Source organism: Salmo salar, chromosome 29 (genome assembly GCF_965601325.2).
Source record: "Salmo salar chromosome 29, fSalSal1, whole genome shotgun sequence".
Taxonomy (NCBI): Eukaryota; Metazoa; Chordata; class Actinopteri; order Salmoniformes; family Salmonidae; genus Salmo; species Salmo salar.
The window spans coordinates 28,119,085-28,145,520 of record NC_138319.1 but is presented as its reverse complement, the minus strand read 5'-3'; the positions used below and the strand labels follow the sequence as shown (position 1 = coordinate 28,145,520).

Genomic DNA, 26,436 nt, shown 5'->3' with positions numbered 1-26,436 from the left:
GTTGTTTTCAGAAACCTTCATTTTCTCTTGGTAAAATAAGCAGTCGGTTGTTTTCCCCTGTCCTCTCCTGTCATTCCTGGTCGCGTGTTGCTGGGATTACTGGCGTGGCGTCACCGCGTTGTGCGCACATAGAGATACGGTACGTTCCAGGCCGCCGAAATTGCATTGAAACTTTGCATGATCTATTGGGTAAGGATTTTTGATAGTTAGCGTCCAACGACGATTTGGTATTTTATTAGGATCCCCATTAGCTGTTGCAAAAGCAGCAGCTCCTCTTCCTGTGGTCCACACAAAAACATATCATGAAACATAATACAGAATGACATAATATAGAACATCATCAGACAAGAACAGCTCAAGGACAGAACTACATACATTTTTAAAAAGGCACATGTAGCCTACATATCAATGCATACACACAAACTATCTAGATCAAAACAGGGGACAGGCGTTGTGCCACGAGGTGTTGCTTTATCTGGTTTTTGAAACCAGGTTTGCTGTTTATTTGAGATGGAAGTTCCATGAATAAGGGCTTTATATAATACTGTACGTTTTCTTGAATTTGTTCTGGATTTGGGGTCAATGAAAAGACCACCTGGTGGCATGTCTGGTGGGATAAGTGTGTGTGTCAGAGCTGTGTGTAAATTGACTAAGCAAACAATTTGGGATTTTCAACACATGAATGTTTCTTATAAAAAGAAGAAGCGATGCAGTCAGTCTCTCCTCAACTCTTAACCAAGAGAGACTGGCATGCATAGTATTGATATCAGCCCATTAATGAACAATAACCACACACACAGTCCAGTGCATTTAGCCAAAGGGTTTATTGAAGCACAGCAGAAAAACAGAACTCATTTACTGTACATAAACGGCTAAACACCCATACAAGGTCCTCTACGTGATGGTAGAACAGTCAGGTGAACATGTATGAGTTCAGACTAGCACTGACAAGTCTGTAACAGAAATGTTAGAACAGTTCCACTAGTTAGCTGATTGACTGAGTGTGATCAATAATCAAAAGAGAACAATCTCTATTTAGCGGACGGCTACAACAGGAGTTTCAGTGTCTGATAATATATGCATGGGAAAATACTCCTACTGACCTGAATGGGAACACTTGTTGTAGGGATTGCATTTGTAAGGAAAAACACAGTAACATGCCAAAGGACGTATCCATTACAACTAATTCAGAGAGGAACAATAGAAGAGCAGTAGGTCACACACAGATCAGATATACTAATCCAACACAAAGAGAGGAAACAAATAACTCCAGAAACACTGTTCCCGATAAATGACTTCACCCTTCAGTGGAATATGATTCACTGCCCCCAATACACACAGATATAAAACTCTGGGAAACACTGCCCCCGATACACACAGATATAAAACTCTGGGAAACACTGCCCACGATACACACTGATATAAAACTCTGGGAAACACTGCCCCCGATACACACAGATATAAAACTCTGGGAAACACTGCCCCCGATACACACAGATATAAAACTCTGGGAAACACTGCCCCCGATACACACAGATATAAAACTCTGGGAAACACTGCCCCCGATACACACAGATATAAAACTCTGGGAAACACTGCCCCCGATACACACAGATATAAAACTCTGGGAAACACTGCCCCCGATACACACAGATATAAAACTCTGGGAAACACTGCCCCCGATACACACAGATATAAAACTCTGGGAAACACTGCCCCCGATACACACAGATATAAAACTCTGGGATACACTGCCCCCGATACACACAGATATAAAACTCTGGGAAACACTGCCCCCGATACACACAGATATAAAACTCTGGGAAACACTGCCCCCGATACACACAGATATAAAACTCTGGGAAACACTGCCCCCGATACACACAGATATAAAACTCTGGGAAACACTGCCCCCGATACACACAGATATAAAACTCTGGGAAACACTGCCCCCGATACACAGATATAAAACTCTGGGAAACACTGCCCCCGATACACACAGATATAAAACTCTGGGAAACACTGCCCCCGATACACACAGATATAAAACTCTGGGATACACTGCCCCCGATACACACAGATATAAAACTCTGGGAAACACTGCCCCCGATACACACAGATATAAAACTCTGGGAAACACTGCCCCCGATACACACAGATATAAAACTCTGGGAAACACTGCCCCCGATACACACAGATATAAAACTCTGGGAAACACTGCCCCCAATACACACAGATATAAAACTCTGGGAAACACTGCCCCCGATACACACAGATATAAAACTCTGGGAAACACTGCCCCCGATACACACAGATATAAAACTCTGGGAAACACTGCCCCCGATACACACAGATATAAAACTCTGGGAAACACTGCCCCCGATACACACAGATATAAAACTCTGGGAAACACTGTTCCCGATAAATGGCTTCACCGTTCACACTGGTAGGCAAAAACTACCACCAACACTTATCATTATGGAAGACACTGCTCCCGATACTGGTTCAGATCAGAAATATAAACTGCTCCAAAATAACACTGGTTAACAGAAATGACTCTTTCGCTGCCTGAACATTATTTGTATAAATTCAGCTCAGAGTGGCGAGATCTTAGCATGTTTTTATTGTTGAGCCCATGCTGCATCAGAAATGACACCATATTACCTATATAGTCAGAAGAAGAAGTTAAGGCTATATATAAAATAGTTTGTAATTACAGACATGACCCAAGTAGCTACCTCCCCGACATGTCTAAAACATGCTAAGAATTTGTAAATTCACCATGGACTCTGAATTTAAGTGCATGCATTTCATCAAATCAAAATGTGACGAAGTCATGACAACTGCTGCCGTCGGTTACCATGTTTCTGTGGTGATACCCAGTTGCTGGGGTTTCTGTTTCCATAGTAATGTGTGGGAGCAGTAGTCATGTATACAGCGGAAGTCTGACCATCGGACTGATAGATATATAAAGTATAAATAGGCTCCTCTGTGTCGAGGGGTTAGAGGTCATCTCTATAGTAACAGCCAAGGCTTCGGTTTGGGGGTTGGAGTGAGATGAGGGATCAGACAGTGATGTCATCAATCTCAACATTCTTCAGGAAGTCCAGTAACTGAAACTGGAAAGAATGACAGTACTTCCTGGTCTCTTATTACATCATCACTTCCGACCAATACGCCTTCATCTCATCCTGGATTTTACAGTGAACGAGGACGAGGTTGAACCCTCTGAACAGCCCTACGCACTCACACACACACAGTTAGATCTGGTTGTCGCTGTCCCAGACGTCTCCAGAGAGAGCGTTGGCACAGCCCTGTAGCGTCCAGGTGGCCAGGGCCAGCTGGGTCCGCAGCGCCTCCCTGTCCTCCCCCTCCAACAGGGCTGCCAGGGTGTGGGAACCACGGCCAAACAGCAGGTGGCGGAATGGAACCTCTTTGGGGGAGACATACGGAGACAGGAGGTTGTGTTCCACCTGGGGGGAGAGAGAGGAGAATCCAAATGTTAGTTTATGAATCAAGACAGAACCACTACTTGTGTTCACTATCAAATTTGAGCCTTATGGTATTGATCAGTTAGATTACAAGGGTGTGTGTGTGTGTGTGTGTGTGTGTGCGTGCGTCTCACCCTCATGATGCGGTCGTTGATGTTGTGGCAGGCCAGTGTGTCAGTGAGGTCGGTGTTGAGTAGCTCAGTGTTGAGGTCAGTAGCAGCTCTACTGTAGGATCCTAAGGCCATAATGAGCCAACGGGCTGACAGATCCTCGGCAGAACCATCCTGTAACAACACAATAACATTAGAACTATACCTAACAACAACAACATAAACAACAATGTAAACAAAAACAATCATGTCATATAAACAAACCCGGGTGACTTGTTTGAGGCGCTGGTTGATCTTGAACACAGATTGGCTGAGAACCGTCCTGTAGCGTTGCACATCTAGACGCAGTATGTGGTCGTGGACCAATCGTAACGCCAGCTGACCTGCGACCAATCCCGCCCCAGTGGCTAGGGAACTAAGGCGATGGGCGGTGGCGTAACCAAGGTGATCCTTGTTGTCAAGAGAGGTGCCGTAGTACGGGTAGGCCTCAGACTGCAACACGCGGGAGAGAAAGACAGACAATTCTATTAGAGACAGTTATCGAAATCAAACTATCTGCAAACAAAACATCGAAACCTGACAGAGTGTGTGTGTGTGTTAGTGTTTGTTAAAGTGTGTGTGTGTGTGTTAGTGTTAGTGTTTGTTAAAGTGTGTGTGTGTGTGTGTTAGTGTTTGTTAAAGTGTGTGTGTGTGTGTGTGTTAGTGTTTGTTAAAGTGTGTGTGTGTGTGTTAGTGTTTGTTAAAGTGTGTGTGTGTGTGTTAGTGTTTGTTAAAGTGTGTGTGTGTGTGTTAGTGTTTGTTAAAGTGTGTGTGTGTGTGTTAGTGTTTGTTAAAGTGTGTGTGTGTGTTAGTGTTTGTTAAAGTGTGTGTGTGTGTTAGTGTTTGTTAAAGTGTGTGTGTGTGTGTTAGTGTTTGTTAAAGTGTGTGTGTGTGTGTGTTAGTGTTTGTTAAAGTGTGTGTGTGTGTGTGTTAGTGTTTGTTAAAGTGTGTGTGTGTGTGTGTTAGTGTTTGTTAAAGTGTGTGTGTGTGTGTTAGTGTTTGTTAAAGTGTGTGTGTGTGTGTGTTAGTGTTTGTTAAAGTGTGTGTGTGTGTGTGTTAGTGTTTGTTAAAGTGTGTGTGTGTGTGTTAGTGTTTGTTAAAGTGTGTGTGTGTGTGTGTGTTAGTGTTTGTTAAAGTGTGTGTGTGTGTGTGTGTTAGTGTTTGTTAAAGTGTGTGTGTGTGTGTGTGTTAGTGTTTGTTAAAGTGTGTGTGTGTGTGTTAGTGTTTGTTAAAGTGTGTGTGTGTGTGTGTGTTATTGTTTGTTAAAGTGTGTGTGTGTGTGTGTGTGTTAGTGTTTGTTAAAGTGTGTGTGTGTGTGTTAGTGTTTGTTAAAGTGTGTGTGTGTGTGTGTGTTAGTGTTTGTTAAAGTGTGTGTGTGTGTGTGTGTGTGTTAGTGTTTGTTAAAGTGTGTGTGTGTGTGTGTGTTAGTGTTTGTTAAAGTGTGTGTGTGTGTGTGTGTTAGTGTTTGTTAAAGTGTGTGTGTGTGTGTGTGTGTTAGTGTTTGTTAAAGTGTGTGTGTGTGTGTGTGTTAGTGTTTGTTAAAGTGTGTGTGTGTTAGTGTTTGTTAAAGTGTGTGTGTGTGTGTGTGTGTGTTAGTGTTTGTTAAAGTGTGTGTGTGTGTGTTAGTGTTTGTTAAAGTGTGTGTGTGTGTGTTAGTGTTTGTTAAAGTGTGTGTGTGTGTTAGTGTTTGTTAAAGTGTCTGTGTGTGTGTTAGTGTTTGTTAAAGTGTGTGTGTGTTAGTTAAAGTGTGTGTGTGTGTGTGTGTTAGTTAAAGTGTGTGTGTGTGTGTGTGTGTGTGTGTGTGTGTGTGTGTGTGTGTGTTAGTTAAAGTGTGTGTGTGTGTGTGTGTGTGTGTGTGTGTGTGTGTGTGTGTGTGTGTGTGTTAGTTAAAGTGTGTGTGTCTCACCCCCTGAGAGACGAAGCGGAAGGAGAGAGAGGGGATTCCAGAGGAGGCCAAGAAGGGATATGCAGAGTCTTCCATCTTCATGGGCTCAAACCTAATCACACACACACACCTTTATGCCTACTGTACCACACATATCTTTGGAGTGATCTATCATTGGAGTGATATGTGAGGTGTACTCACACTGCCCTCTCAAAGTTGACTCCAGACACCTTATCATACAGAGACTTCCCAGACTCTCCAAAACCAATGGGATTCTTCACCTCCTTCATGGTGCTTTCCAGAAGGCTGTAGAGCAGGGGACTGGCAGACGCTTTGAATTCACCATGGCCTGAAAATCGGACACTATTAGATTAGAAGGATACTTAGTATAAAGTATTTTTGTGGTTGTGTGTACTCACCAGTGACCACTCCGTCCAGACTGATGTAGGTGAAAGCTCTTCTGTCCAGAGAGGAGAAGAAACCCTGGAGAGGAACACACACACACACACAACATTACATACCCCACCCTACTAGTTTAGAGGCTGGTCCAATCAGCGTCTTCCAGCAACATATTATTATCACCAAATACCATTAGCTAGAACACTGCCATATCCTGAATACCTCCAGCCACTCTGTAGATCCAACACAGCCGTATTCTCCTGCACTCCAACTGGCAAACACCAGACTCCTCCTGGGACGGAAACCATCTACACACACAGATGTCAGAATGTGTGTGAATGCATTGATGTGTGTGTGTGTTAGAGGTCGACCGATTATGATTTTTCAACGCCGATGCCGATTATTGGAGGACCAAAACGCCGATACCGATTAATCGGGCAATTTTTTTTGCTTATTTGTAATAATGACAATTACAACAATACTGAATGAACACTTATTTTAACTTAATATAATACATCAATAAAATCAATTTAGCCTCAAATAAATAATGAAACATGTTCAATTTGGTTTAAATAATGCAAAAACAAAGTGTTGGAGTAGAAAGTAAACGTGTGCCATGTAAGAAAGCTAACGTTTAAGTTCCTTGCTCAGAACATGAGAACATATGAAAGCTGGTGGTTCCTTTTAACATGAGTCTTCAATATTCCCAGGTAAGAAGTTTTAGGTTGTAGTTATTATAGGAATTATAGGACTATTTCTCTCTATATGATTTGTATTTCATATACCTTTGACTATTGGATGTTCTTATAGGCACTTTAGTATTGCCAGTGTAACAGTATAGCTTCCGTCCCTCTCCTCGCTCCTACCTGGGCTCGAACCAGGAACACATCGACAACAGCCACCCTCGAAGCAGCGTTACCCATGCAGAGCAAGGGGAACAACTACTCCAAGTCTCAGAGCGAGTGATGTTTGAAAAGCTATTAGCGTGCACCCGCTAACTAGCTAGCCATTTCACATCGGTTACACCAGCCTAATCTTGGGAGTTGATAGCCTTGAAGTCATAATCATCGCAATGCTTGAAGCACAGCGAAGAGCTGCTGGCAAAACGCACTAAAGTGCTGTTTGAATGAATGCTTACGAGTCTGCCGCTGCCTACCACCGCTCAGTCAGACTGCTCTATCAAATCATACACTTAATTATAACACCATAACACACAGAAATACGAGCCTTTGGTCATTAATATGGTCGAATCCGGAAACTATCATCTTGAAAACAAAATGTTTTTCCTTTCAGTGAAATACGGAACCGTTCCGTATTTTATCTAACGGGTGGCATCCATAAGTCTAAATATTCCTGTTACATTGCCCAACCTTCAATGTTATATCATAACTATGTAAAATTCTGGCAAATTAGTTTGCAACAAGCCAGGCGGTCCAAACTGTTGCATATACCCTGACTCTGCGTGCAATGAACGCAAGAGAAATGACACAATTTCACCTGGTTAATATTACCTGCTAACCTGGATTTCTTTTAGCTAAATATGCAGGTTTAAAAATATATACTTCTGTGTAATGATTTTAAGAAAGGCATTGATGTTTATGGTTAGGTACAGTCGTGCAACGATTGTGCTTTTTTCGCAATTGCGCTTTTGTTAAATCATCCCCCGTTTGGCGAAGTCGGCTGTCTTTGTTAGGAAGAAATAGTCTTCAGTTCGCAACGAGCCAGGCGGCCCAAACTGCTGCATATACCCTGACTCTGTTGCAAGAGAAGTGACACATTTTCCCTAGTTAAAAGAAATTCATGTTAGCAGGCAATATTAACTAAATATGCAGGTTTAAAAATATACACTTGTGTATTGATTTTAAGAAAGGCATTGATGTTTATGGTTAGAGCAACGTGTACCTAAGCGATTATATGCAACGCAGGACAGGCTAGATAAACTAGTAATATCATCAACCATGTGTAGTTAATTAGTGATTATGATTGATTGATTGTTTTTTATAAGATAAGTTTAATGCTAGCTAGCAACTTACCTTAGCTTTTTACTGCATTTGCATAACAGGCAGGCTCCTCGTGGAGTGCAATGTAAAGGAGGTGGTTAGAGCGTTGGACTTAGGTTGCAAGATTGAATCCCCGAGCTGACAAGGTAAAAATCTGTCGTTCTGCTCCCGAACAAGGCAGTTAACCCACCGTTCCTAGGCCGTCATTGAAAATAAGAATTTGTTCTTAACCGACTTGCCTAGTTAAATAAAGGTGTAAATAATTATGTATTTTTTTTTTAAATAAATTTTTATTATTATTATTTATTTATTTATTTTTTTAATTTTTAATTTTTTTATTTAAAATCGCCGTCCAAAAATACCGATTTCTGATTGTTATGAAAACTTGAAATCGGCCCTAATTAATCGGCCATTCCGATTAATCGGTCGACCTCTAGTGTGTGTGTTTGTGTGTGTGTGTGTTTATGCATTGATGTGCATGTGTGTGTTTATGCATTGATGTGTGTGTGTGTGTGTGTGTGTGTGTGTGTGTGAATGCATTGATGTGTGTGTGTTAATGTATTGATGTGTGTGTGTGTGTGTGTGTGTGTGTGTGTGTGTGTTAATGTATTGATGTGTGTGTGTGAATGTATTGATGTGTGTGTGTGTTAATGTATTGATGTGTGTGTATGTTAATGCATTGATGTGTGTGTGTGTTAATGCATTGTTGTGTGTGTGTGTTAATGTATTGATGTGTGTGTATGTTAATGTGTTAATGTATTGGTGTGTGTGTATGTTAATGTATTGGTGTGTGTGTGTGTGTTAATGTATTGGTGTGTGTGTGTGTTAATGTATTGGTGTGTGTGTGTTAATGTATTGGTGTGTGTGTGTTAATGTATTGGTGTGTGTGTGTTAATGTATTGGTGTGTGTGTGTTAATGTATTGGTGTGTGTGTGTTAATGTATTGGTGTGTGTGTGTGTTGATGTATTGGTGTGTGTGTGTGTGTGTGTGTGTGTGTGTTAATGTATTGTGTGTTAATGTATTGATGTGTGTGTGTATGTTAATGTATTAATGTATTGGTGTGTGTTAATGTATTGGTGTGTGTGTGTGTGTGTGTGTGTGTGTGTGTGTGTGTGTGTGTGTTGATGTAACCTGTGTGCACCATCTCAGACACAGCTCTAGCCAGCTCCAGCAGCAGTGTGGTCCCGACAGTGGCTTTAGCGTAGCCTGGACCCCACGCATCCCTCTGAGCCCCCAGTACCACGTACCGATCTACACACACACACAATAACATTAACACAAAACCCACTCACAAACACTGTGCATAGAGATTAAACATTGCTGTTCAAAATGTACAGAGTTCAAAGATATAGTTTGGAGTGTTGTGTGTGGCTCGGTGTTAGATATAGATATAAAGATATAGTTTGGAGTGTTGTGTGTGGCTTGGTGTTAGATATAGTTATAAAGATATAGTTTGGAGTGTTGTGTGTGGCTCGGTGTTAGATATAGATATAAAGATATAGTTTGGAGTGTTGTGTGTGGCTCGGTGTTAGATATAGTTATAAAGATATAGTTTGGAGTGTTGTGTGTGGCTCGGTGTTAGATATAGATATAAAGATATAGTTTGGAGTGTTGTGTGTGGCTCGGTGTTAGATATAGTTATAAAGATATAGTTTGGAGTGTTGTGTGTGGCTTGGTGTTAGATATAGTTATAAAGATATAGTTTGGAGTGTTGTGTGTGGCTCGGTGTTAGATATAGATATAAAGATATAGTTTGGAGTGTTGTGTGTGGCTCGGTGTTAGATATAGTTATAAAGATATAGTTTGGAGTGTTGTGTGTGGCTCGGTGTTAGATATAGATATAAAGATATAGTTTGGAGTGTTGTGTGTGGCTCGGTGTTAGATATAGTTATAAAGATATAGTTTGGAGTGTTGTGTATGGCTCGGTGTTAGATATAGATATAAAGATATAGTTTGGAGTGTTGTGTGTGGCTCGGTGTTAGATATAGATATAAAGATATAGTTTGGAGTGTTGTGTGTGGCTCGGTGTTAGATATAGATATAAAGATATAGTTTGGAGTGTTGTGTGTGGCTCGGTGATAGATATAGATATAAAGATATAGTTTGGAGTGTTGTGTGTGGCTCAGTGTTAGATATAGTTATAAAGATATAGTTTGGAGTGTTGTGTGTGGCTCGGTGATAGATATAGATATAAAGATATAGTTTGGAGTGTTGTGTGTGGCTCGGTGATAGATATAGATATAAAGATATAGTTTGGAGTGTTGTGTGTGGCTCAGTGTTAGATATAGTTATAAAGATATAGTTTGGAGTGTTGTGTGTGGCTTGGTGTTAGATATAGATATAAAGATATAGTTTGGAGTGTTGTGTGTGGCTCGGTGTTAGATATAGTTATAAAGATATAGTTTGGAGTGTTGTGTGTGGCTCGGTGTTAGATATAGATATAAAGATATAGTTTGGAGTGTTGTGTGTGGCTCGGTGTTAGATATAGATATAAAGATATAGTTTGGAGTGTTGTGTGTGGCTCGGTGTTAGATATAGATATAAAGATATAGTTTGGAGTGTTGTGTGTGGCTCGGTGTTAGATATAGTTATAAAGATATAGTTTGGAGTGTTGTGTGTGGCTCGGTGTTAGATATAGATATAAAGATATAGTTTGGAGTGTTGTGTGTGGCTCGGTGTTAGATATAGATATAAAGATATAGTTTGGAGTGTTGTGTGTGGCTCGGTGTTAGATATAGTTATAAAGATATAGTTTGGAGTGTTGTGTGTGGCTCGGTGTTAGATATAGATATAAAGATATAGTTGGGAGTGTTGTGTGTGGCTCGGTGTTAGATATAGTTATAAAGATATAGTTTGGAGTGTTGTGTGTGGCTCGGTGTTAGATATAGATATAAAGATATAGTTTGGATGCACTCACACAGACAGACACATACCTGGCTCAGTGAAGCCCTTGATGACTCCAAAGATGTTGTGGATCTCTGTGTCCTGCAGCACGTTGTTCACCTCCACAGTGACATCTTCACTACTGGCCCCTCCCAGGGTGTACTTCACATTGTCCAGTGAGCCTTTAAAACTGAGAGGGGACTCAAGCCCACCTATACGCCTGGGGATAGATCGACAGTTAGAGGTGTGTGTGTGTGTGTGTGTGTGTGTGGTGTGTGTGTGTGTGTGTGTGTGTGTGTGTGTGTGTGTGTGTGTGTGTGTGATGTGTGTGTGTGTGTGAGGTCTTACGTTAGTATCTTGGCAGCACTAGCAGCAGTAATGCTTTGGGCCAGTACAGTAGGCAGACCAGAGGACTGGGTGGGAGGGAACTGGGTGTGGTTGAAGGATGGGAAGCCTGGCGTGAAGGGGTCTCCTGAACCTAGATGGACCTACAGGAGAACATCACAGAACATTCAGAGAACGCCAGACAGAACGCGAACATAGAACGTTAAATGGTTGCAGTTGAAGAAGCATCTCTGAATCAGGCTCGGCAAGATTCACCTTGTAGTGGTGTGAGTACTCACATGTCCATACAGTTCAGTAGTTGGTTGGAACTTGTAGTCTTTAGGGTCGAGGTAAATCAACACAGCAGATACTCCCAATGCTGCTACATTAGCCACCTGAAACAGACACGCTACACTGAAAACCACCTTCTTACACACACTCACGCGAGCGCACACACACACGCACGCACACACGCACGCACACACACGCACACACACACACACACGCACCTTACCTGCTGTGCCAGGCTGATCTGTCCTGTAGCTCTTAGTAGAATCACAGTGCCATTCAGCTCAACCTTCAGAGTCTGTAGCAGCATCAAGTCCTCTCGACTCCCATAGTTACCATACACCGCCTTGCCCTGCAGATACACAAAACAGATCCCTCTTGTGAGATTCAGGCAACAACTGTGATTGCAAACATCCAATGTGGCAGAAAATATGTTACAAACATGCCACTTTCCAAGCATTTAACCTTAACAGATTATTTTGGCTCAGATTTCACACTATGAAATATTGGCCCAAAATATCAAAAGAGATGATCAGTCAATATAATTCAATGTGGACATCTGATTGGCTGACCTGAGCTTTTCCTGTGGCACTATAGGCCAGATAGCCCTTAGGCTGGCCCACCTCCTCTTGGCCAATCAGAACACGGTTTGGCTTCTGACTGTGGGTAAGGGGATTGGGGAGGAGAATGTTACAAGCAAAGTGGAATTATGAGACAGAGGGTGTGGTGTGTGTGTGTGTGTGTGTGTGTGTGTGTACCTGTTGGCTGTCTGTAGTTGGACATGGTGTACGTCAGTCCACGCATGTGTGTGTGTGTGTGTGTGTGTGTGTGTGTAGCTGTTGGCTGTCTGTAGTTGGACATGGTGTACGTCAGTCCAGGCATGTGTGTGTGTGTGTGTGTGTACCCGTTGGCTGTCTGTAGTTGGACATGGTGTACGTCAGTCCAGGCATGTGTGTGTGTGTGTGTGTGTGTGTGTGTACCTGTTGGCTGTCTGTAGTTGGACATGGTGTATGTCAGTCCAGGCATGTGTGTGTGTGTGTGTGTGTGTGTGTGTGTGTGTGTGTGTGTGTGTGTGTGTGTGTGTGTGTACCTGTCTGTAGTTGGACATGCCTGGACTGACGTACACCATCGATGTGTGTGTGTGTGTGTGTGTGTGTGTGTGTGTGTGTGTGACCTGTTGGCTGTCTGTAGTGGGATTTGTGTACGTCAGTCCAGGTGTGTGTGTGTGTGTGTACCTGTTGGCTGTCTGTAGTTGGACATGGTGTACGTCAGTCCAGGCGTGTGTGTGTGTGTGTGTGTGTGTGTGTGTGTGTGTGTGCGTGTGTGTGTGTGTGTGTGTGTGTGTGTGTGTGTGTACCTGTTGGCTGTCTGTAGTTGGACATGGTGTACGTCAGTCCAGGCATGTGTGTGTGTGTGTGTGCGTGTGTGTGTGTGTGTACCTGTTGGCTGTCTGTAGTTGGACATGGTGTACGTCAGTCCAGGCCTCCATCTCCAGACTCTTAAAGCTGTCAAACACACGATATTCCAGAATGCCGTCTGCACTGCTCCCTGCCGCGTGATCTGGCTGTTCAACATCACTGCAGAGAGAGAGGGTGGACAGTTTAGTTCATTTGTATTTTCAGGTAGTGTGTGTGTGGCGGTCATGAAATTTTGTCAGCCTGTAATTGTCATGCAAATGCCTGTTGGTCTCATGGTAATTGGCTGCTAATTAACATAAATGTTTTTTGCATCACCGGGCTTCCCTGCATACAAGCCGCTGATGCGCGCCTTTGGGACATCTACATTTGAAAAAAGTTGAATAAATCCATTTAATAATATAGACCCCTTTCTGTTAGAAAACTGCTGCAATGCTCACAAGTTGGTGGCAGAACACATGGGAATTCTTAATAGTTCTTATTTGCTTATGAGTGTATTTCACACTACTTTTGGATTATAATTGGATTTTAAAGCTTGCATGAATATCCTGCTTAATATAATGTGTCATCATCGCAAATCAACTGAATTATACTTAAAACACACATAGGCTGTAACAAAAGCTAGCCAATGTCAATGAACGTTAGCATTCTAGCTAACAAATGCTGCATCCAAAATAGTTATTTTGCAGATCACAACCAAATATCTTAGCAAAAGTTCAAGCAATAATCAAAACATCATTGTAAGCGCATTAGAACACCAAAAAGTTATTTTGTTTAGAAGTAATAAAAACTTAAATTTAGGCTATGTTGAATGGGCGCAGATGGCGATGGCTTCCTTACTGTAGCAAAAAGTCGCAGGCATTTGTGTATGATGTCAGCATGTCGTGTACTGAAAAGGGGCCTATAGCCTACACCGTCACTAGGGGCCTATAGCCTACACCGTCACTAGGGGCCTATAGCCTACACCGTCACTAGGCCTGGGCGATATGGCCCAAATATCATATCCCGGTATTTTTCAGTTTTTTTACGGTTTGACGGTAATTTATGTTTTTAAATAATAAAAGTTCAAAATTTGCTTAAAAGTGAGTAGTGTGTCACGCAAGGGTGGCAACATACATTCTAAGTGATTTAAATGGGTCTGTCTCCATTCTGATTGGTTTATACTGTTCAATTCAACTTCAACCAGCATTTCCTGCACTCATTTGAGATACTGCCACGTAGGGTTGCACGATATGGGCAACAACAACAAACAAAAAAAATCTAGGCCTTTTTTTTTTACCAAATGTTGCAATTGCGATTTGACTTGCAAATTAGATCAAAACACTTGGGTGAACTGTTGGAATCATGAAAATGTTATGATTATTCTAATTCTATAGTTAGAGTATAATAGTGGGAATGTTGAATACAGTGTTGTTTGACATGACAACAAATGAAAATGGCAGGGAGGAGTTATTGTGACAGGGGAAGAAACAAAGTGTTGATCAGTATTTTCTAAGGGAACCTATAATCTTTGGCTACATTATATGTTGTTTTCTCTTAGCTACTTCATGTAGCTAACATATTCATGCTTTGCCCATTCCTCTTTGATTTAGAAGATACTGTTGCACAAACAAAATGCTGATTTAGGCCTACACCATTACTGGTATCAGGCTGTATAATTAGCTACGTTTTTCTCTGACTCTATACATTTATTAGCAAGCTAGCCAGCTAACTAACATTAGCATTAGCGGCTAACGCGATTTAGCCACAACTTGCAAAGGAAAGACAAACTGTTTGCAGATATAAGAAACACAAACTAATTGTGTATTTATAGAACCCTTGTGAATTTATATTAAAAAGAAGCAAAGTGGGAACAGCATAGTTGTCATCAAAATTGCTGCATTGACCATGCAGACTGAACGCAAGTTTCTTGTGGTTGAGCAACAACAAATGCGTTCCTTGAGTGACAGGGGGCGGGACTAGGTCTGTGTGGAAAGCGGCAGAGAGACAGCGGAGGACTCAAGTAGCGGAGTAAACTAGAAAAATGTATGTTACACGTGGCGTATCACATTTAACAAAGGAAACATTCACATACCGTTATAGAAGGTAAACTAAAAACAAAAACTGGTCTGTGCATCAATACCGGTATATAGTAAAATACGGTATACCGCCCAGCCCTAACCATCACAACAAATCCATTAGTTATGTGGTGGTGATAGGCATGTAAACCTGGGAACTTGAAGCTCTCAACCTGCTCTACTACAGCCCAGTCAATGAGAATGGGGGCATACTCGGTCCTCCTTTTCCTGTAGTCCACAATCATCTCCTTAGTCTTGGTTACGTTGAGGGATAGGTTGTTATTCTGGCACCACCCGGCCAGGTCTCTGACCTCCTCCCTATAGGCTGTCTCGTTGTTGTCGGTGATCAGGCCTACTACTGTTGTGTCGTCTGCAAACTTAATGATGGTGTTGGAGTCGTGCCTGGCCATGCAGTCATGGGTGAACAGGGAGTACAGGAGGGGACTGAACACGCACCCCTGGGGGGCTCCAGTGTTGAGGATCAGCGTGGCAGATGTGTTGCTACGTACCCTCACCACCTGGGGGCGGCCCGTCAGGAAGTCCAGAATCCAGTTGCAGAGGGAGGTGTTTAGTCCCAGGATCCTTAGCTTAGTGATGAGCTCTGAGGGTACTATGGTGTTGAACGCTGAGCTGTAGTCAATGAATAGCATTCTCACATAAGTGTTCCTTTTGTCCAGGTGGGAAAGGGCAGTGTGGAGTGCAATATAGATTGCATCATCTGTGGATCTGTTTGGGCGGTATGCAAATTGGAGTGGGTCTAGGGTTTCTGGGATAATGGTGTTGATGTGAGCCATTACCAGCCTTTCAAAGCACTTCATGGCTAGAGACGTGAGTGCTACGTGTCTGTAGTCATTTAGGCAGGTTGCCTTCGTGTTCTTGGGCACAGGGACTATGGTGGTCTGCTTTAATATGTTGGTATTACAGACTCAATCAGGGACATGTTGAAAATGTCAGTGAAGACACCTGCCAGTTGGTCAGCACATGCCCGGAGCACACGTCCTGGTAATCCGTCTGGCCCCGCAGCCTTGTGTATGTTGACCTGTTTAAAGGTCTTACTCACGTCGGCTACGGAGAGCGTGATCACACAGTCGTCCGGAACAGCTGATGCTCTCATGCATGCCTCAGTGTTGCTTGCCTCGAAGGGAGCATAGAAGTGATTTAGCTCGTCTGGTAGGCTCGTGTCACTGGGCAGCTCGCGGCTGTGCTTCCCTTTGTAGTGTGTAATAGTTTGCAAGCCCTGTCACATAAGATGAGCGTCGGAGCCGGTGTAGTATGATTCAATCTTAGCCCTGTATTGACGCTTTGCCTGTTTGATGGTTCGTCGCTGGGCATAGCAGGATTTCTTGTAAGCTTCCGGGTTAGAGTCCCGCACCTTGAAAGCGGCAGCTCTGCCCTTTAGCTCAGTGCGAATGTTGCCTGTAATCCATGGCTTCTGGTTGGGGTATGCACATACAGTCATTGTGGGGACGATGTCCTCGATGCACATATTGATAAAGCCAGTGACTGCGGCATTCATTTGGGAGTTTTGGATAGGATTACCATGACCAACGGTCACAGTGAATTTGACTGCTGTCATGACTGGTGAATGCCGGTGTGGTGGTAATACGGTCAACAACCCTGTGTGTGTGTGTCTGTGTGTCGTGTGTGTGTGTGTGTGTGTGTGTGTGTGTGTGGACCTCAGTCTGCTGTTGAAGGCGTCAGGAGTCAGTCTTTGTGCCAGCAAGCTGGTGATGTCATTCCAGGATAGAGAGGATTCTACTACAGCCTCCTCAGCTACGCCCACTTCCTGCTCAGAATCACAAGTGATTGGCTCCTTGCGGTGGGAGTGGTGGCTCACATAGCCAATCAGATAACCTAAAACAGAGAAAGTGAAGAGAGAGTAAGACAAGAAAGAGTGGATGAATTCGTTTTGCACTGCCCGGTGCCCCAGGTGGCTGGAGATTTCACTTTAGGACCAATGGAAGGGTCTAAAATGTGTAAACTGCACCAGGCGATGCAAGATGAACTTGCCCAGGGAGAGAGGGTGAGTGTGACAAAGAAATTAAAAAAGAGCATGAGGAAGAGTATGTACCGATGATGAAGATGAAGAGGGTTCCGAGAGCCAGATAACACACTTTGCGGTAGTTTTGCTGTGGGCGGGGCATGTATGAGGGCGAGCCTCCTGGTTGGCCCACCTGCTCAGAGGGGGCGTGGTCATCTACAACATCATCAGACAGTCTCACCTCCACGTGGCTCCCTCCGTCTTCCTCTCCGTCCGACTGCAGAGTGAAGTGGCTGTACCGCTCACTGTTAAACTACACACACACACAGAACAAAAATATAAAAACGCAACTTGTAACAATTTCATAAGGAAATTGTTGACTGATTTCCTTCATAAGGAAATCAGTCAATTGAAATGAATTTATTAGGCCCTAATCTATGGATTTCACATGACTGGGAATACAGATATGCATCTGTTGGTCACAGATACCTTAAAAAAAAAAACATAGGGGCGTGGATCAGAAAACCAGTCAGTATCTGGTGTGACCACCATTTATCTCATGCAGCACGACATCTCCTTCACATAGAGTCGATCAGGCTTCCAGTTCTTCCAGTTCTCTGCTGCCAATGACTGGAACGAATTTTAATTTTTTATTTTTAATCACTGAAGCTAGAGACCTATATCTCCCTCACTAGCTTTAAGCACCAGCTGTCAGAGCAGTTTACCGATCACTGCACCTGTACACAGCCCATCTGTAAATAGCCCACCCAACTACCTCATCTCCATATTGTTGTTTATTTTCTTGCTCTTTTGCACCCCAGTATCTCTACTTGCACATCATCTTCTACACATCTATCACTCCAGTGTTAATGCTAAATTGTAATTATTACCTATTATTATTTATTGCCTTACCTCCCTACTCTTCTACATTTGCACACACTGTACATCGATTTTTCTATTGTGTTATTGACTATACGTTTGTTCATGTGTAACTCTGTGTTGTTGTTTTAGTCACACTGCTTTGCTTTATCTTGGCCAGGTCGCAGTTGTAAATGAGAACTTGTTCTCAACTGACCTACCTGGTTAAATAAAAATAGAAAGGCTGTTGATTGTGGCCTCTGGAATGTTGTCCCACTCCTCTTCAATGGTTGTGCGAAGTTGCTGGATATTGGCGGGAACTGGAAAACTCTGTCGTACACATCAATCCAGAGCATCCCAAACATGGCTCATTGGGTGACATGTTTGGTGAGTGTGCAGGCTATGGAAAATCTGGGACATTTTCAGTTTCCAGGAATTGTATACTTATCCTTGCGACATGGGGCCGTGCATTATGCTGAAACATGAGTTGATGGCAGCGGATGAACGGATTTGGGCCAAAAAGGCATAAGGTTGTCTGTAGTTACTGCCAAATTCTCAAAAACAATGTTGCAGGCAGCTTATCATTTTACATTTACATTTTAGTCATTTAGCAGACGCTCTTATCCAGAGCGACTTACAGTAGTGAATGAATACATTTCATTTCATACATACATACATTTTTTCTTTGTACTGGCCCCCCGTGGGAATCGAACCCACAACCCTGGTGTTGCAAACACCATGCTCTACCAACTGAGCCAGTATGGTAGAGAAATGAACATCAATTTAGCTCGTGGACATTCATGCAGTCAGCATGCCAAATGCACGCTCCCTCAACTTTAAACATCTGTGGCATTGTGTTGTGTGACAAAACTGCACATTTTAGAGAGGCCTTCCATTGTCCCCAGCACAAGGTGCACCTGTGTAATGATCATGCTGTTTAATCAGCTTCTTGATATGCCACACCTGTCAGGTGGATGGATTATCTTGGCAAAAGAGAAATGCTCACTAATAGGGATGTAAACAAATTTGTGCACAACGTTTGAGAGAAATAAGCTTTTTGTGTGTATGGAACATTTCTGGGATATTTTATTGGTGGGGCTAGCGGCAGCAGGCCCAGCTTAGATATTCGACATACTTATTATTATTCCGCCGCCTACTCCTCCTACAGCGTTTATGCTAGAAACGCCGTTCCAACTTCAGAACATGCAGAATGGTCTGGATCGAGTTGCTTGTAAACAACTTTTTGATATCTGTTATACTTTTTACGTTATTAAATTGTATTCATTTTTTGGCCCAAATCCGCCTACATGGGATTTCTCAAGATTTAAATCCTCGCCATTGTGACATCATCACTGTCATTTTCTCATGCAACTTTTGACCCAAATCAGCTAATAATTCCACTTTGCAACCACTTAGACAGAAAATTAGCAGCTTACCAGCTTCGTCTACTGGCGAAATCTGGCGTTTGGACAAAAATTATATTCACATCAAAAGTTACGGCAGTTTAAGTAATCTCATCAACACCATTTTCTGTAACATTTTGGCAAACAAGTCCGTTTTCACCACTATCGCAACAAATTAGACAAAAAGTTAGAGCATATGGGATATTCGCATACCTCTCTGCTATTCATAGCTGTGAGCGGAATCAAAATATTCCATACGGAACTTACGGTACAGCTGTTTATGTAACTGCATTACCACGTGTTTTTGAAACTTTCCCAAACAGCTGCTGTTTTTACCACTAACACTATTACATACCACAACTACACAACTTCTGACCACACATTTAACTACTGACCATATCCACACTAGAGGTCGACCGATTATGGTTTTTCAACGCCAATACCGATACCGATTATTGGAGGACCAAAAAAAGCCGCTACCGATTAATCGTAGTGTTGGAGAAGAAAGTAAAAGTGCAATATGTGCCATGTAAAAAAGCTAACGTTTAAGTGCCTTGCTCAGAACATGAGAACATATGAAAACTGGTGGTTCCTTTTAACATGAGTCTTCAATATTCCCAGGTAAGAAGTTTTAGGTTGTAGTTATTATAGGAATTATAGGACTATTTCTCTCTATACGATTTGTATTTCATATACCTTTGACTATTGGATGTTCTTATATGCACTTTAGTATTGCCAGTGTAACAGTATAGCTTCCGTCCCTCTCCTCGCTCCTACCTGGGCTCGAACCAGGAACACATCGACAACAGCCACCCTCGAAGCAGCGTTACCCATGTAGAGCAAGGGAAACAACTACTCCAAGTCTCAGAGCGTGTGACGTTTGAAACACTATTAGCGCGCACCCGGCTAACTAGCTAGCCATTTCACATCGGTTACACCAGCCTAATCTTGGGAGTTGACAGGCTTGAAGTCATAAACAGCGCAATGCATTGTGAAGGGCTGTTTGAATGAATGCTTACGAGCCTGCTGCTGCCTACCATCGCTCAGTCAGACTGCTCTATCAAATCATAGACTTAATTATAACACAATAACACACAGAAATACGAGCCTTAGGTCATTAATATGGTCGAATCCGGAAACTATCATCTCGAAAACAAAACGTTTTTCTGTCAGTGAAATACGGAACCGTTCCGTATTTTATCTAACGGGTGGCATCCATAAGTCTAAATATTCCTGTTACATTGCACAACCTTCAATGTTATGTCATAATTACGTAAAATTCAGGCAAATTAGTTCGCAACGAGCCAGGCGGCCCAAACTGTTGCATATACCCTGACTGCGTGCAATGAATGCAAAATGACACAATTTCACCTGGTTAATATTGCCTGCTAACCTGGATTTCTTTTAGCTAAATATGCAGGTTTAAAAATATATACTTCTGTGTATTGATTTTAAGAAAGGCATTGATGTTTATGGTTAGGTACATTCCGATTTCCGATTGTTATGAAAACTTGAAATTGGCCCTAATTAATCGGCCAATCCGATTAATCGGTCGGCCTCTAATCCACACAACTACTGACCACAACTTCTGACCACAACCACACAACTGCTTACCACATCTAGTGACCACAACCACACAATTACATACACAACTGCTTACCACATCTAGTGACCACAACCACACAACTTTTGACCACAACTAGTGACAACAACCATAGAACTTCTGGCCATATCTAGTGACCACAACCACACAATTACATACCACACAACTTCTGACAACACATTTAATTACTAACCATATCCACACAACTTTTTACCACCTCACAACGGCCCTGTCCGGGGGTATCGTTAGACGGGGCCAAAGTGTCTCCCGACCCCTCCTGTCTCAGCCTCCAGTATTTATGCTGCAATAGTTTGTGTCGGGGGGGCAGTCTGTTATATCTGGAGTATTTGTCCTGTGTGAATCTCTCTCTCGCTCTCGCTCTCTCTCTCTCTCTCTCGTGCTTCTACACCTGCATTGCTTGCTGCTTGGGGTTTTAGGCTGGGTTTCTGTACACCACTTTGTGACATCAGCTGATGTAAGAAGGGCTATATAAATACATTTGATTTGAATTGAATGGCATACCTCAACCACAAAACTCCTGACCTCAACCCCACAATTACAGACAACACAACTTCTGATCACACATTTAACTACTAACCATATCCAAACAACTACTGACCACATAACTACTGAACCACATAACTACTGAACTACAACTACTGACCACAACTACTGAACCACATAACTACTGAACCACATAACTACTGAACCACATAACTACTGAACCACATAACTACTGACCACTACTACTGACCACATAACTACTGAACCACATAACTACTGAACCACATAACTACTGACCACAACTACTGACCACTGCTACTGAACCACATAACTACTGACCACTACTACTGAACCACATAACTACTGACCACTACTACTGAACCACAACTACTGAACCACAACTACTGAACCACATAACTACTGACCACTACTACTGAACCACATAACTACTGACCACTACTACTGAACCACAACTATTGACCACTACTACTGAAACACACAACTACTGAACCACACAACTACTGACCACATAACTACTGAACCACATAACTACTGACCACTACTACTGACCACATAACTACTGACCACATAACTACTGACCACATAACTACTGAACCACATAACTACTGAACCACATAACTACTGACCACATAACTACTGACCACAACTACCGACCACAACTACTGAACCACATAACTACTGAACCACATAACTACTGACCACTACTACTGAACCACATAACTACTGACCACTGCTACTGAACCACATAACTACTGACCACTGCTACTGAACCACATAACTACTGAACCACATAACTACTGAACCATATAACTACTGAACCACATAACTACTGACCACTGCTACTGAACCACATAACTACTGAACCACATAACTACTGAACCACATAACTACTGACCACTGCTACTGAACCACATAACTACTGACCACTGCTACTGAACCACATAACTACCGACCAAAACTTCTGACCAAATCTATTGACTTTCGATGGGAATTAAAAATACATTTTTTACACGTCTTTCCCTACCACAAACGTTTAAAGAGTTTTAGCTAGCCCCACCAACTTTACTTGTAAAGTTACCATCTAGTTTCAGCTCATGAAACATGGGACCAACACTTTGCATTTATATTTTTGTTCAGTATATAGCTGAATGTGTTTGTATAGGAGGATGTGCATTTGTGTTCTACAGACTCATAGTTCATGTAGGAAAAAATAAAGACCCCTCACCATTTTTGAAAGTGCCGACCTTGCTTGATTGATAGTTGCTGCCATGATATGATGAAGCTAGAGAGACAGAAAGAAAGATAGTGAGTGAGGGAGGGAGGGAGAGAGGGAGAAAGACAGATGGAGGGAAAGAAAGAAAGAGGGAGAGAGAAAGAAAGAGGGTAAGAAAGGGCGTAGAGAACGAGAACAGGTTAGTCTAAAGTCATTTTTGAGGTTATAAACATTCCATTTCTCCCTGAAATGTACACCTCTTCACTCCCCCTCATGGACTTCATTGGATTGGCTTCCATCATGTTTCTTATACCAATTCAATGTTAACACAAAACAGAGCAGCCATTCACTGTACCAGAGCTACACATTTTTACATTTTTAGTCATTTAGCAGACGCTCTTATCCAGAGTGACTTACAGTAGTGAATGCATACATTTCATACATTTTTTTCCCCGTACTGGTCCCCATGGGACCATCAGGCCCAGGAATATTTACTCTGTAAATACACAGGGTTTAAGTGACACACACCCCAATGTGTGTTTCAAGCCCAGGTTACTTCAGGCAGGAAGTTACAATCAAAGCCACAAACATACACAGAAATACTTCTGCTACCAACCGACACCACAAATCACTCAACACAAGAGATTATCACACACACAAAGACACACACTCTGCTATTACAACACACAGTGAGAAACTCAAAAGCTGAATCCCAAATCACCCCCTTCTCCTCACGCACCACCACCACAAGTGTCCCAAAGCTGAGGAAGTGAAAATGATCTGCAGTGTAGGGGCTAAGCCCCTTTGTCTGATTTCGAGGCTTGACACTTAACAAATGAAATGCCTCCCAAATGAAATGTTTAACTGATACTGAGGTGTATATCTTGCAAAACAGGGGGAATTTGTTCATTTGAATGTCATGCTTGTTTTGGGTAAATCACCAGATTTACCCAAATAAATGACGGAGTTTATATAAGGAGTGTGCGACTCTATTATTCGTCATTAGTCAGCACCTTCACACAAAATAACTTCTGGGTGTGCGCCAGCTCATGTTTTTTACTCTATTATTGAAAAATGGAACATGAATTGCATCATTCAAGTCACAAGTATTTCCCAAAGTTGATGGGTTTATTGTTCCCCTGGCCACTCTCTGGAAGTCACCCTAGGAGTTTAGTCAGCAACACGTGACAACGGAAGGCCCTCCGAGTGAGTTGGTAAGGGCGAGGGGGTGGTCTGGGATTCACAGAGCGTCACAGCAAAGACCTGGGCCAAGGTTACGAAACTCATAACCTGAACATCATGTATCTCTAAATCGACTCTCAGCCGTAGCCAAACTCAGAACCAGGAAATCAATCAATCATTTTTCCTGCAGTTTCCGCATGGTTGACGAGAGAAAACAACCAGCCCTCAGAACCAGTTCTACACCCCCCCCCATTTCCCTCCACACACACACACACACACACACACACACACACACACACACACACACACACACACACACACACACACACACGTGAGAATCACAAGTGTGGAGTACTGGAATACGCACAGATGCTTTTAAAGAGGCTCTAAAGAAGGACACCAATATCAAACACACACCATCATGTCCAGCTAGACAAGCTAGCTAGCTAATAACGATACTGAACTGTCACTCATGGCTGCATTATTTATGATATTTCATATTGGTGCTAGCAAGTTAACATCCCCTGAGATGATTTATATTATGCAACAGTGTGCAACTGCAGCCCGCAATTTGTGGCATTCCCCCTCAAGCATGACATATTCATGCTTGTGTGACACTTGAATATGGGTCAATCAGGAAATAAAAGTATTATCTGAGTTGTCGTCCCCGCCTACTGGAGACCTCCTTGCTAGCTAGCGGGAATGACACTGGTAGACAGTGTCCTTCGCTCCCGAACACCTGCCCTCACCATCGTTATGAGGACTGCGGGACAACAGTGTCTGACAGGTGGGAGACCGTACGGCTAGCTAGCTACCGTTGTTGCCCCCGCCCCTTCTTCTGTGGGGTTTATCGGCAGCTGGCATCCAACCTTATCGTGCATTATAAACTGGGGGGTTCGAGCCGTGAAAGCTTATTGGTGAAAGCCGTGGTATATCAGACCATATACCACGAGTATGACAAAACATTTATTTTTACTGCTCTAATTTCATTTGGTAACCAGTTTATAATAGCAATAAGGCACCTCGGGGGTCTGTGATATATGGCCAATATACCACGTCTAGGGGCTGTGTCCAGGCACTCAGTGTTGCGTCATGCGGAAGAACAGCCCGTAGCCGTGGTATATTGGCCAGAAACCACACCTCCTTGGGCCTTACTGCTTAATTCATGCTGCCTACTGTAATGGAGCGCCTACCTCCAGCCTGTCCCAAATTAAAAATGGACCAATATAAGTCTAAAGAGAGGTTCCTGCAGATGCACCTTTCTCATATCATGCTGCTGCTGGTAGCTAATGACTTAACAGATGAGGAAGCCATAACTAGTTCAAAGATAAACCTGCCAGATGCCCTTAGGAAGACTTCTACACAAATTTACAGTTTAACGTTGCATATTGTAATACTGTCTTAGGAACTAACTAACTACAAGAAGCAGTTTGACGTCTAGCTATGAAGTCGTATTGACTGTCAGGCCCTGTTCACATGGCCACAACGAAGATATGCTGCTTTTATGGCCAGCCGGCTAATAATAATGACCATAATGGGTAGCTAGCAATATTTTTATTTTAGAATATCATTGACAACTTGAAAGGGACTTATAGCCATTAAATGATAGATGTAACTTAGTTATCCCACTAGTAGCCGATTAAACTCAACTTTATTTATTCATCATCTTATTAAATCGTTGAGTTTTAAGTCGGCTACCGTAGCTTGCTAACGTTACAGCCAGACAGACAGTTGTCGCTAGCTCAGCAATCTTTGCTACAGCTTATCGGTAAAACTTTGCAATAAAGCCTCTAGTGTTACCTTTAGTTAGCTAGATTTCTACTGTCGTTAGTCAGTCACCTTTCTCCGCTGACTGTCAGTTCTCCGTCACACTCACGCGCTGCTCCTGCTCTGCGTGCTTGGTGGTACTTCCGGGATCACGTACACTACCATTACCACTCCCAATCCCCCTTCCCCATCCCACACGCACACCACCCTGATCATGTGCTTCAGTATCTTTAGCTATTACAGTGACAATAGTGACTCCTGTGGAGGACACAAGAAAACAAAAATAAGCATACTATTGATAGGTCTATTCAAAATGTGCGTGTATGCGGGTGTGTTTGGTATCCCTTCCTTGCTTTTTCTTTATTTAACCTTTATTTAGCTAGACAAGTCAGTTAAGAACAAATTCCTATTTACAATGATGGCCAACCCAGCCAATGCCTCCCCTAACCCAGACGACGCTGGGCCAATTGTGCACCACCCTATGGGACTCCCGACCACGGCCAGTTGTGATACAGCCCAGGATCAAACCAGGGTTTGTAGTGACACCTCTAGCACTGAAAGGCAGTGCCTTAGACCACTGCACCACTCGGGAGCAATGTGGATGATGATGATGGAATTTCCAGTTTTAGATGTTGTCACATACAGTAGCAGTCAAAGGTTTGGACACACCTACTCATTCAAGGGTTTTTCTTTGTTTTTACTATTTTCTACAGTGTAGAATAATAGTGAAGACATCAAAACTATGAAATAACACATATGGAATCATGTAGTAAACAAAAAAGTGTTAAACAAATCAAAATATATTTAATACTTGAGATTCTTTAAATAGCCACCCTTTGCCTTGATGACAGTTTTGCACACTCTTGGCATTCTCTCAACCAGCTTCACCTGAAATGCGTTTCCAACAGTCTTGATGGAGTTCACACATATGCTGAGCACTTGCTGGCTGTTTTTCCTTCCCTCTGCGAGCCGACTCATCCCAAACCATCTCAATTGGGTTGAGGTCAGGTGA

The 26,436-nt window shown here is 42.6% G+C and overlaps 1 protein-coding gene across 3 annotated transcripts; it reads right to left on the bottom strand.

Annotated features, from left to right (window-relative positions):
- Positions 1–805: 805 nt before the first annotated feature.
- On the bottom strand, positions 806–25,625 carry LOC106590464 (transferrin receptor protein 1). Of its 3 annotated transcripts, none has more exons than XM_045710790.2 (18): positions 25,497–25,625; positions 22,488–22,544; positions 16,964–17,186; positions 16,569–16,746; positions 12,860–12,997; positions 11,993–12,080; positions 11,647–11,772; positions 11,432–11,527; positions 11,157–11,296; positions 10,859–11,028; positions 9,057–9,176; positions 6,147–6,232; positions 5,945–6,008; positions 5,727–5,874; positions 5,547–5,637; positions 3,866–4,093; positions 3,626–3,775; positions 806–3,473 (listed from the first exon to the last, which is right to left on the bottom strand). In XM_045710790.2, exons 2-18 carry the CDS (start codon positions 22,530–22,532, stop codon positions 3,261–3,263), a joined length of 2,304 nt encoding a protein of 767 aa, XP_045566746.1. In that variant the 5' UTR covers positions 22,533–22,544; positions 25,497–25,625; the 3' UTR covers positions 806–3,260. The 3 variants fall into 3 exon arrangements, with proteins under 3 accessions (XP_045566746.1, XP_045566745.1, XP_082826893.1); XM_045710789.2 differs by having other exon boundaries at positions 25,458–25,604; XM_082970767.1 differs by lacking the exons at positions 12,860–12,997; positions 16,569–16,746; positions 16,964–17,186; positions 22,488–22,544; positions 25,497–25,625 and adding an exon at positions 12,179–12,189.
- Between the last annotated feature and the right edge of the window lie 811 nt (positions 25,626–26,436).

Excerpts from the sequence above, each read along its gene's own strand:
- LOC106590464 (XM_045710790.2), bottom strand. The coding sequence starts at position 22,532 with ATGGCAGCAACTATCAATCAAGCAAGGTCGGCACTTTCAAAAATG. Across the intron at positions 17,187-22,487 it reads GGTCGGCACTTTCAAAAATG|TTTAACAGTGAGCGGTACAG; the intron begins GTGAGGGGTCTT and ends GTGTGTGTGTAG. Across the intron at positions 12,998-16,568 it reads GCCTTCAACAGCAGACTGAG|TGATGTTGAACAGCCAGATC; the intron begins GTCCACACACAC and ends CTCTCTCTGCAG.